General features: G+C 46.8%; 1 protein-coding gene across 2 annotated transcripts in view; it reads right to left on the bottom strand.

Annotated features, from left to right (window-relative positions):
- The window catches only part of LOC128695431 (paramyosin, long form), a 122,022-nt gene that overhangs the window by 32,800 nt on the left and 75,857 nt on the right, over positions 1–13,365 (bottom strand). For both annotated transcript variants that reach the window (XM_053786040.2, XM_053786039.2), the window contains exons 6-11: positions 11,440–11,565; positions 10,841–11,037; positions 9,092–9,224; positions 6,506–6,722; positions 5,347–5,474; positions 4,351–4,463 (exon numbers count right to left, since the gene is read on the bottom strand). In XM_053786040.2, coding sequence (XP_053642015.1) covers positions 4,351–4,463; positions 5,347–5,474; positions 6,506–6,722; positions 9,092–9,224; positions 10,841–11,037; positions 11,440–11,565 — 914 coding nt within the window. The remainder of the gene's footprint in view (positions 1–4,350; positions 4,464–5,346; positions 5,475–6,505; positions 6,723–9,091; positions 9,225–10,840; positions 11,038–11,439; positions 11,566–13,365) is intronic.

Here is a 13,365-nt window from a genome sequence, read left to right as displayed (position 1 = left end):
TAACAGGACTGCTGTAACAGTAGCAGGACTCCTGTAATACAGTAACAGGATTTCTGCAACAGTAATGATGTAACAGTAACAGTATGTAGTCATATAACACTAGGGAAGCAGCAGGGAGTGCCACTACTCTTGGTAATTCTGACCCAGACTGGTTACTATGGCTCAATGCCAGTAATATTGCCTAGGACACGCCCACGCCAGCGCTGCTGCCCAGGACACACCAGTGCTACTGTCCAGGACACACCAGTACCACTGCCCAGAACACGCTCAACCCAGTGCTACTGCCCAGGATACACCAGTGCTACTGCCCAGGATACACCAGTGCTACTGCCCAGGATACACCAGTGCTACTGCCCAGGACACACCAGTACCACTGTCCAGGACACACCAGTGTTACTGCCCAGGACACGTCAGTGCCACTACCCACTTGGAAGTGCAGCACAGTGCCGCTGGCACTATGGTGTGGAGGGGGGGGGGCCATAGCCCATGGTCCCTACTTACACAAGTAAATAAAATAGCTACTGGCTAAGCGGTTGGTCTGGGAACAAGCCGCGGGGGGCGGTGACCCCTGCAATTACCTACAGGAATAGGCAAGCCACGGTAGACTGATCATTGTCTCAATGGTTGTACTCAGTGGTTTGAGCGAGAAAGTGTCCGCAGTGTGGTCCAACCACTTGACTGATTGTCTCTTGACGTCACTGTTTGGCAGTGCCGGCTGAGGCCCTGGTGGCAGTCCTTACTGTCAGGAAATGTTCAGTTGTTCACGTATATATTTAGACGAAGTCATCAATATTATCTGAAGTGTGAAGTATATTTGTGTGTTCTCTAACACTCGGAGAAAAACGGCTGTTGCAGCTGTTGATGACGAACAAAGACAACAGGTGTATCCTCCTACACTAGTACTGTGTCCTTTACTGTTCGTGTTTTGAAAGAGATCGCAACAGGTGTAGAAGAGGAGATGAAGGACTTGGGACCCCATCCAAGACTTGTTCAGAGCTGTAGTTACAACAGCAGTGCTATGCTAGAAAGTTCCTGTCCTCAGACTCTCTTACATAAAGAACAAAAAGGCACAATACCGTGACTGGAACAATACACAAATAACTCGCACACAAGAGAGAGGAGCCTACCACGACGTTTCGGTCTGACTTGAACCATTTACAAAGTTGATAAAATGACGTATTCTGTTGATGGGTCTGGGTATTATTGTTCTCACTGCTCGGTCTCAAGACCTGGTCTTCTAGCCTAGAGAGGAAATATTACAGAATCTAGAACTTATAAGAATCGCACATATAAATAAGGTGTGTGTGCAAGAGTGAATGTAAATAGAAATTCGTAAATTGAGACATTTATGCAACATATGGGAATCTTTACTAAGGAACATTTGGCCACACAATGGCTTCTTCAGTCCAATACAAAGCAGAGAGGGGCAAGGAGAGGAGGAGTTTCAGTAATCAGTCCCTCAACCTGGAATCGATGTGTTCAGTCCAGGTATCTGTCTCACATTCGTATGATTTAACAGTAGTACCTCCCTGGATGGTTGCTGTCTACCAATCTACTATTCCGGCAGTAGGATAGTTGACAGCAACCACCCAGGGAGGTACACTACCCTCCTGTCAAACGCGTGAGGTGAGGGTAACCTTTTCAGAGACTGCAGTGCCAGGATTACTAATATTTTCTTTGTCTCGTCAATACATAACGGGTAAATCTTGCATTCTTCCACCTGCATCCTCAAAATCACTAAGAGAAAACAGACCAGTATGAGTGGAAGGGTGAGTGAATATGAGTGTGGGAGTGTTTGTGGTTATAACAGAGTGGGAGGAAGGGGAGAGCGTATATGAGAGTGAATATAAGTGAGTTTGAGAGTATAAGAGAGTAAGAGTGTAAGAGTAGGTGGTGTGACAAGCGAGCAGGTATATATATATAGTATGGCATTTCAACATACTTGGCCGGTGTTTGCTTGCACACGTCAGTGTCCACTCCCAGTATACTGTACACTGTATATATTCCACACTGTGTATTTTACAGTGTACACTACGAAATACTGTACAGTACACTAAATGTACTCTGCAATGTATGTACTCGACACTAAGTGAATTCTTCATTAATACACCTCTCAGTGTGTGTGTGTGTGTGTGTGTATATATATATATATATATATATATATATATATATATATATATATATATATATATATATACACTGGTAGCTACAGCTTTGTGTGTGTGTGTATATACAAGGTATATGCACACATACCCAAAGGTGTGTATGTGTGTATATACCTTGGTATATAACACACCATTGGGCATGTATAACCAATGTAGTTTATTACGTTTTCTTTACAATTAGGCACTACACCGTTTTCTTTTGCAAAGCATTATTCCATTTTCTCTACTGGCACATCATCCCATTTTCTTTGTTGCCAACCACCACCCCGTTTTCTTTACTGCCCCACGACCCCATTTTCTTTACTGCTAACCACCACTCCGTTTTCCTTGCTGCTAGTCACCACCCCGTTTTCTTTACCACCAGAATTTTCACTGTTTTCTCTCAAGCCACATAACACTCAATTTTCTCTGGCACAACTTTTAGAGAGAGAGAGAGAGAGAGAGAGAGAGATTCTTCTTGTAAAAACCACATATATAGAGGTTTAACATAAAACTCCCATATTGTTGGTTTAGGTAGGCGAGTTTAAATTCGGTATTTACCAGCCACGGTAGGTGTAGCTGGTACCTCGTTATCCAGGTACTAGTGACGTCAGGTATCCCCGAAGTGTCACTTGTTTACATACACAGTGAGGCGTATATCTCTCGGTATACACCGTGAGGTGTATGTGCGTATACACTGGGTGTGTGGTACTCACACAAGTAATAGTACTCACCACAGACAGGCTGTGGTACTCACACAAGTAATAGTACTCACCACAAACAGGCTGTGGTACTCACACAAGTAATAGTACTCACCACAGACAGGCTGTGGTACTCACACAAGTAATAGTACTCACCACAGACAGGCTGTGGTACTCACACAAGTAATAGTACTCACCACAGACAGGCTGTGGTACTCACACAAGTAATAGTACTCACCACAGACAGGCTGTGGTACTCACACAAGTAATAGTACTCACCACAGACAGACTGTGGTACTCACACAAGTAATAGTACTCACCACAGACAGGCTGTGGTACTCACACAAGTAATAGTACTCACCAGACAGGCTGTGGTACTCGCACAAGTAATAGTACTCACCACAGACAGGCTGTGGCACTCTCACAAGCAGTGGTACTCACCAAAGACAGGCTGTGGCACTCTCACAAGCAGTGGTACTCACCACAGACAGGCTGTGGCACTCTCACAAGCAGTGGTACTCACCACAGACAGGCTGTGGCACTCACAAGCAGTGGTACTCACCACAGACAGGCTGTGGCACTCTCACAAGCAGTGGTACTCACCACAGACAGGCTGTGGTACTCTCACAAGCAGTGATACTCACCACAGACAGGCTGTGGTACTCTCACAAGCAGTGGTACTCACCACAGACAGGCTGTGGCACTCTCACAAGCAGTGGTACTCACCACAGACAGGCTGTGGCACTCTCACAAGCAGTGGTACTCACCACAGACAGGCTGTGGCACTCTCACAAGCAGTGGTACTCACCACAGACAGGCTGTGGCACTCTCACAAGCAGTGGTACTCACCACAGACAGGCTGTGGCACTCTCACAAGCAGTGGTACTCACCACAGACAGGCTGTGGTACTCTCACAAGCAGTGATACTCACCACAGACAGGCTGTGGTACTCTCACAAGCAGTGGTACTCACCACAGACAGGCTGTGGTACTCTCACAAGCAGTGGTACTCACCACAGACAGGCTGTGGTACTCTCACAAGCAGTGATACTTACCACAGACAGGCTGTGGCACTCTCACAAGCAGTGGTACTCACCACAGACAGGCTGTGGTACTCTCACAAGCAGTGGTACTCACCACAGACAGGCTGTGGTACTCTCACAAGCAGTGGTACTCACCACAGACAGGCTGTGGCACTCTCACAAGCAGTGGTACTCACCACAGACAGGCTGTGGTACTCTCACAAGCAGTGATACTCACCACAGACAGGCTGTGGCACTCTCACAAGCAGTGGTACTCACCACAGACAGGCTGTGGTACTCTCACAAGCAGTGGTACTCACCACAGACAGGCTGTGGCACTCTCACAAGCAGTGGTACTCACCACAGACAGGCTGTGGCACTCTCACAAGCAGTGGTACTCACCACAGACAGGCTGTGGTACTCTCACAAGCAGTGGTACTCACCACAGACAGGCTGTGGTACTCTCACAAGCAGTGGTACTCACCGTACAGACTCCAGCTCCTCCTCACGGATGTGTAGTCTCTTCTCAATCTCTATTCTGTAGCTCTGGTACTCGTTGCTAATCTTAATGAAGCGGTGTTCCTCTTCCTTACGTGCCTGCGGGAAGAAAGACACTCCTGGTCACGAATGGTAGAGAAAGAGAAAGGAAGAGAGAGAGAGAGAGAGAGAGAGAGAGAGAGAGAGAGAGAGAGAGAGAGAGAGAGAGAGAGAGAGAGAGAGAGAGAGAGAGAGAGAGAGAGAGAGAGAGAGAGAGAGAGAGAGCAGGTAGTGGTGTAACAATGAATCGTGTTTTCTATGGTACCACTATGGGATTCACACACAACTGTAATGTATTGTATTCTTGTGTGACCAAAGATAATTTAGTGGCATAGAACCTGTATCGTTATTCCTAAAATTCATCATTACTACACTTTATTTGTAAGACTAACACTTAAAATTAGAGGTCTTATGGCAGAGTGGATTATGTTAGGTTCAGTTTTAAGGTGGACTGTAATTATATTAAGTTAGGTTAAGTTAGGGTAGAGTGTGTTAGGGTAGAGTGTAATTATATTAAGTTAGGTTAAGTTAAGGTAGAGTGTAATTATATTAAGTTAGGTTAAGTTAGAGTGTAATTATATTAGGTTAGCTTAGTTAGGGTAGTGTGTTTTAGGGTAGAGTGCAATTATATTAGGTTAGCTTAAGTTAGGGTAGAGTGTAATTACATTAGGTTACCTTAAGTTAGGGTAGAGTGTAATTATATTAGGTTAGCTTAAGTTAGGGTAGAGTTTATTTTGTTATGTGAGGTTAGGTTAGGGTAGAGATTCTGTAAGTGGTTCACTCGTAGGAGGCCCCGAGTTGGTACTCCCGTAGTTGCAACTGTCATATTTGTATATTATCTCTGTAGTAAACGATAATGGGCCTGCTATGAGTGTAACTCCCCTGTATTGGCTGGACTAAGTTAGGTCAGACTCTGCTAGATCCAGCGCTGGGTGGTACTCACAGTGTCGGCCTCGTGAAGAGCGTTGGCCAGTTCGTTCCTCTCGGCCTCCAAGCGACGGATCTCCAGCTCAAGGTCGTGCTTGAGGCGGCTCAGGTCACCCACTGAACCCTTCAGGTCACCATTCTCAGCTGGGGGACAAACACAAGAGAAACGACAATCAGTACTCTCAGCCTGGTGGCCCAACACCACAACACAACACCACAACAACACAACACAACACTACAACAATACACCACAACACTCTTGAAGGAATGCCACTGAAAGCACCAACTCTAACAGCACACTGAAACATCGTATATCATATTACAACTTGTATACAATACTGACAAGACAAGTAACAATAAGGTCTCTCTACTGACGAGACTTATCGCCTGCGTAACAGGATTTATCAGTCAAATACAGAAAGGAAAGTGCAATCCTGGAGACAGTAAACTGTGAGTGCCTGAGTAATTAAAAGCAGGACTTGGTAAAAACCCTCTGAATTATAAGTAGATGTTTGATGGCGGTGATGTTACTGATATTAATCTTGAACCATACTGAGTGAAGGGAATCGTATTGTAAAAGAATCACAATACGATAGTATTGTGTGTGGACATTGAAGAGAAGATGAGAGAGAAGCGAGGAGGTAAACACCAGAAATATTCCTTCCAGCCTCTTTAAAAACTGCGTGTGACCCTAGTTGGTTTAGCGCTTCTTTTTGATTATAATAATGTGAGTGCTGGATGAGGGAGTCTGTCAGTGGAAGATATGTGAAGATTTCTGACTTTTGTTATAGTAATGTTAAAGACGTGTTCAGTCATGTGACTGAAGGTCTTCCAGTATTCACTGTTCCAATCCCCCCCCCCCCAAATATATATATATATATATATATATATATATATATATATATATATATATATATATATATATATATATATATATATTACGGTGATAATGGAATGAATGCTTATTCATTTAATATATGAAGATTCACCACATAGTAACAGCCTGGTTGGTCAGGTCCTGATCCACCGTGAGGCCTGGTCATGGCCCGGGCCGCGGGGGCGTTGACGCCCGAAACTCACTCCAGGTATAGTGTTGAAGTGTGTGGAGATGACCCACCACTGACCTTGATGACCCACCACTGACCTTGACCCACCCACGAACCTTGACCACTCACCACTGATCTTCTTGAAGTCAACTGAGATCTTCTCGTAGAGTTCTTTGCTGTGTTCCAGCTCGTTGGCGACCTTGTTGTACTCAGCCACACGCACCTTCAGGTCTCTACTAGTCTGCTCGTACAACATGTTCAGCTCCTCGTACTTGACCAGTAGACTCTTGTATTCGCGGTCCACCGTCTCCAGTCGCGTCTTGACCTCGCGGTGGTTGGCGTTGGCCTACGGGATAAGCACAGTCAATGCCCCAGTCAGTACCCAAGTCACGGCACTCTGGCTGAAGAACCACACAGTTAACCCACGAATTAGAGAATAAACTGGACCAACTTTCGGACTATGGTGAACACGTTTATTCAGGTACAGGTACACATAAACACGGATACATAATTTAACATACATAACAGCATATTTGTAGATTACCTAGGAGAACCAATATATGTCAAAGTGACTTATTTCCATTGGGGTCCTTGTGATATCAAATTATTTACACCTTAAATGGTGGACCGCTATCAAGGCTCGATTGTGGACCGAAGCTTCATCCAGTTGACCATCTAACTAGTCACATGATTGTGAATTGTTGCAGCCAGGTTACTGTGACCTGCGTTCTGCAGAACACTGCTGTGTATAAATATTAATACAACTCTGGTGCTCTTTACCAGCTCCAAGACTGAGGGACTAATTACCTCATCTTTTGTTTATAGTTCTACAGTCTTCACATTATATCCTTGTCTTGATGAAACCACTGGATGGCGAAATGTCTACTAATAAAGATACCCAGATGTTGCACATGTGATTAATTCTTCATCAACACAGCTGAAGTAATGAATCAGTTGATGGTCAACAAACTGACGACTCATCACCTGCAACAAGTCTTTGTGAGTGTTCATGATGCCTTCAAGAACATTACTGTGATATTGGTGAAAGGTTTGAGGTGATCCTAACTTGTCTTGATTCAAACCTGTTTACCCCACATCTTCCAGGCTGGATATCGTTACTCTGAATCAGGTATTGTCTTCACCTGAGGTGAACAGAGGTGAGAGAAACGTCTCCGAGGAAAGGCAGGGCCTGACATGCAAGCGAGACGTGATTACCAGGACTGACCTGACTTCTAGGACGGGATGCAGTTACCTTGCCTTCACCCCAGAGTGGATGCAGTTACCTTGCCTTCACCCCCAGAGTGGATGCAGTTACCTTGCCTTCACCCCAGAGTGGATGCAGTTACCTTGCCTTCACCCCAGAGTGGATGCAGTTACCTTGCCTTCACCCCAGAGTGGATGCAGTTACCTTGCCTTCACCCCAGAGTGGATGCAGTTACCTTGCCTTCACCCCAGAGTGGATGCAGTTACCTTGCCTTCACCCCCAGAGTGGATGCAGTTACTTTGCCTTCACCCCAGAGTGGATGCAGTTACCTTGCCTTCACCCCCAGAGTGGATGCAGTTACCTTGCCTTCACCCCAGAGTGGATGCAGTTACCTTGCCTTCACCCCCAGAGTGGATGCAGTTACCTTGCCTTCACCCCCAGAGTGGATGCAGTTACCTTGCCTTCACCCCCAGAGTGGATGCAGTTACCTTGCCTTCACCCCCAGAGTGGATGCAGTTACCTTGCCTTCACCCCCAGAGTGGATGCAGTTACCTTGCCTTCACCCCCAGAGTGGATGCAGTTACCTTGCCTTCACCCCCAGAGTGGATGCAGTTACCTTGCCTTCACCCCCAGAGTGGATGCAGTTACCTTGCCTTCACCCCCAGAGTGGATGCAGTTACCTTGCCTTCACCCCCAGAGTGGATGCAGTTACCTTGCCTTCACCCCCAGAGTGGATGCAGTTACCTTGCCTTCACCCCCAGAGTGGATGCAGTTACCTTGCCTTCACCCCCAGAGTGGATGCAGTTACCTTGCCTTCACCCCAGAGTGGATGCAGTTACCTTGCCTTCACCCCCAGAGTGGATGCAGTTACCTTGCCTTCACCCCCAGAGTGGATGCAGTTACCTTGCCTTCACCCCCAGAGTGGATGCAGTTACCTTGCCTTCACCCCCAGAGTGGATGCAGTTACCTTGCCTTCACCCCCAGAGTGGATGCAGTTACCTTGCCTTCACCCCCAGAGTGGATGCAGTTACCTTGCCTTCACCCCCAGAGTGGATGCAGTTACCTTGCCTTCACCCCCAGAGTGGATGCAGTTAACTTGCCTTCACCCCCAGAGTGGATGCAGTTACCTTGCCTTCACCCCCAGAGTGGATGCAGTTACCTTGCCTTCACCCCCAGAGTGGATGCAGTTACCTTGCCTTCACCCCCAGAGTGGATGCAGTTACCTTGCCTTCACCCCCAGAGTGGATGCAGTTACCTTGCCTTCACCCCCAGAGTGGATGCAGTTACCTTGCCTTCACCCCCAGAGTGGATGCAGTTACCTTGCCTTCACCCCCAGAGTGGATGCAGTTACCTTGCCTTCACCCCCAGAGTGGATGCAGTTACCTTGCCTTCACCCCCAGAGTGGATGCAGTTACCTTGCCTTCACCCCCAGAGTGGATGCAGTTACCTTGCCTTCACCCCCAGAGTGGATGCAGTTACCTTGCCTTCATCCCCAGACTGAATGTACTCACCTTCTCGAGGTCGAGAATCATGATTTCGATCTCCTGTGAGAGGCGACTCTTCTGTTTCTCAAGGGCGTTGACCTTCTGGTTCAGGCTGGTGATATGTTCTTCCAGTTCTACGATCCTTACTTGCGTCTTCTTCCTGCAACAAACACACACCTGTTAACAATCTACACACATACACGCAGGCAAACACAGCTGTTAACAATCTACACACAAACTTCATGATACAGACGTAGAAGTGTGGACAACCTTGACATTTGAATCTGCGTTGATAGATCCCTTTTGTGTTACCTTAAAATGGTTAGGATGGTTCTAGTGTGTGTGTGTGTCCGTCTGTCTCTCTGTGTTTTCCTATGTGTGATGTGACTTGTTATAAGGTGTTGGCAGTACGACTGCAGCAAGAGTTAGATGACCTCTTGCTTCAGTCGTACTGTAAATACCATCATCCCTGCCTCCATACACACTCTACACCTTGGTACAGAGTACTAGATGACCTCTTGCTTCAGTCGTACTGTAAATACCATCATCCCTGCCTCCATACACACTCTACACCTTGCTACAGAGTACTAGATGGCCTCTTGCTTCAGTCGTACTGTAAATACCATCATCCCTGCCTCCATACACGCTCTACACCTTGGTACAGAGTACTAGATGACCTCTTGCTTCAGTCGTACTGTAAATACCATCATCCCTGCCTCCATACACACTCTACACCTTGGTACAGAGTACTAGATGACCTCTTGCTTCAGTCGTACTGTAAATACCATCATCCCTGCCTCCATACACACTCTACACCTTGGTACAGAGTACTAGATGACCTCTTGCTTCAGTCGTACTGTAAATACCATCATCCCTGCCTCCATACACACTCTACACCTTGGTACAGAGTACTAGATGACCTCTTGCTTCAGTCGTACTGTAAATACCATCATCCCTGCCTCCATACACACTCTGCACCTTGGTACAGAGTACTAGATGACCTCTTGCTTCAGTCGTACTGTAAATACCATCATTCCTGCCTCCATACACGCTCTACACCTTGGTACAGAGTACTAGATGACCTCTTGCTTCAGTCGTACTGTAAATACCATCATCCCTGCCTCCATACACACTCTACACCTTGGTACAGAGTACTAGATGACCTCTTGCTTCAGTCGTACTGTAAATACCATCATTCCTGCCTCCATACACATTCTTCGACTTAAATTAGGAAGACAGAGTAAGAGAACTTAGCTGACATTACTTACCTAAATTCCTCCACCCCCTCATCACGATCTCGACCACTTGAGCAAGGAAGATTCAGAGGCTCTTACTGGCAAAACTAAGACCCTCGTCAGGAAACACTTATCCTGTTTCCTGACGAATCTTACCTAACCTAAGCCTCGCCTACTTAATCGCCTGTATATTCTCGAAAAGTTAATCTAGAGTGTTAAGAGGAACCGATTAATTTCCTTGGCTTTATGTCCTCCAGATTTTTAAGAAAGACCTGCCCTTGTATTGTAGGACCGGAGTGACATCCTTCACTTCCCTCGTCTCTTAGTTGTCTTGAAGAAGGACTTCGAGAACGCAAACCTGAGTGTTAACATGCCCTGGCTGAAGTTAGGCTTACTCGATCTCCCTCGAAGTCTTCAAGAAGGAACTTCGACAAAGTAAACTAGAGGTTCAATACTTAACATGCTCTGGCTTACTCGATCTCGACGCCTTCAAGACAGACTTCGACAACACTTACTAGTGGGTTAACATGCTCTGGCTTACTTGATCTCCTCGACGTCTTCGATGTGTACGCGGCACTCCAGCTCGTACTTGCTCTTGTATTGGAGGACGAGCGCAGATTCGCTGCTCAACCTGCGCTCGATGTCGATGCGGAGCTCCGACTCCTCTTCGTATGAGCGCTTGAGTGCGTTGAGTTCATTAGTGAGTGAGTTGATCTCACTCTCAAGCTTACGTCGACGCTGTGGGTGGTAAGGGAGAGATAAGAATGCTGTGGGTAATGATGCTGTGGGTGATGAGGGAAGGCTGAGGATGTTGTGGGCGATGAGGGATAGACAAGAATGCTGTGGGTGATAAGGGAGATATGGGGATGCTGTGGTGATGAGGGAGAGATGAGAATGTCGTGAGTGATAAGGGAGAGATGAGGATGCTGTGGGGTATGAGAGACGAAGCTGCTGTGGGTGATAAGGGAGAGATAAGAATGCTGTGGGTGATGGAGAGATGAGGTTGCTGTGGGTGATGCGAGATGAAGATGCTGTGGGTGTTGGTAGGAGACAAATGTCGACTATTTCTTAAAACTAGGTGATTCTCTCTCTCTCTCTCTCTCTCTCTCTCTCTCTCTCTCTCTCTCTCAGGCTACTCACAGCTTCCTCAGCATCGAACTTCCTCTTGTACTCTTCGAGAGTGTTGCCGCTGGTCCTCAGAGTATAGTTCACCTCTTCTATCTTCACCTTCAAGTCTTGCACTGACTTGCTGAGCTCGACGTTCTCCTGCAAGGCACCATTACCATGTATCTTTACTAATTTGACATATTTCAGACTATATTTGTGATTATATTTTATCCTGTACATTTAGCTATGTATCCTGTACCTGTAACCATGTATCCAGCAGATGTAACTATGTATCCTGTACATGTAACAATGCATCCTCCTCTTCCTGCTTAAAAACCCAGATACTTCACCTTGAATTTTCTCTAATATTAGTAACGTAATAAATCCATAAAATACACTTTAATTACAAGAGTTGTTGAGAACTGGCTCCAATGCCCACAGCACCCTGCCCCCTGCCCCTTTCCCTCCATGATCCTCTTTCACCCGCCGATATCCTCATTGCCCTCCCGAAGTCTCCCACCTCAGGCTTGGAGACTTCGGATTGCACGAGTATGAGCCATCCTGTGTGACGGAATGTGAGACGGGAACACAAGTGACGTTCCTACTCTCCTATAAAACAGAGTAAATGGGTAGCAGCGCACTGTTGAGTGATCCAATTTTGTTAAATAGGAATAAAAATGTTGTATTTCGTGGGGTAGCAGACAGCAGCCACCCTGGGAGACGCTGCCCTACACTGCCCTTACACTGTCAGACCCGATGAATTTTCTGTCTCATGATCAGGAGAGGTGCATAAGAACATAAGAGAGGAGGAACACTGCAGCAGGCCTACTGGCCCATGCTAGGTAGGTCATTCTCAAACCCCCTAACAAAAATATGTGCCAACTCCTTTTCAGTGCTACCCAAGGAAAAAGCAAGGCAAGCTCATCTGCTGCCTGCCTGGTCAACCAGGCTGTTGCTGCTGGTAAATCTTGTAAACTTGTGTTTTTACTTTAGTACGCATTTACATTTACTCTCGTATGTGTTTCTTAATGGATTTAAATCCTGATGAAGATAATCCCCAGAACTAATACTAAATAAATATCCCCAACGACCTCACATAACCCACTGACACACTTACAGTATCCCTCACCCTCTCCACCTACCACACTGACACTCACAGTATCCCTCACCCTCTCCACCTACCCCACTGACACTCACAGTATCCCTCACCCTCTCCACCTACCACACTGACACACTTACAGTATCCCTCACCCTCTCCACCTACCACACTGACACACTTACAGTATCCCTCACCCTCTCCACCTACCACACTGACACACTTACAGTATCCCTCACCCTCTCCACCTACCACACTGACACACTTACAGTATCCCTCACCCTCTCCACCTACCACACTGACACACTCCCAGTATCCCTCACCCTCTCCACCTACCACACTGACACACTCACAGTATCCCTCACCCTCTCCACCTACCACACTGACACACTTACAGTATCCCTCACCCTCTCCACCTACCACACTGACACACTTACAGTATCCCTCACCCTCTCCACCTACCACAGTGACACACTCACAGTATCCCTCACCCTCTCCACCTACAACACTGACACACTCACAGTATCCCTCACCCTCTCCACCTACCACACTGACACACTTACAGTATCCCTCACCCTCTCCACCTACCACACTGACACACTTACAGTATCCCTCACCCTCTCCACCTACCACACTGACACACTCACAGTATCCCTCACCCTCTCCACCTACCACACTGACACACTCACAGTATCCCTCACCCTCTCCACCTACCACACTGACACACTTACAGTATCCCTCACCCTCTCCACCTACCACACTGACACACTTACAGTATCCCTCACCCTCTCCACCTACCACACTGACACACTCACAGTATCCCTCACCCTCTCCACCTACCACAGTGACACTCTCCCAGTATC

The sequence above is a fragment of the Cherax quadricarinatus genome, chromosome 50, assembly GCF_038502225.1.
Source record: "Cherax quadricarinatus isolate ZL_2023a chromosome 50, ASM3850222v1, whole genome shotgun sequence".
NCBI lineage: Eukaryota > Metazoa > Arthropoda > Malacostraca > Decapoda > Parastacidae > Cherax > Cherax quadricarinatus.
Note: the sequence above shows the minus strand (reverse complement) of the source record. Positions and strands in the feature narration are given on the sequence as shown.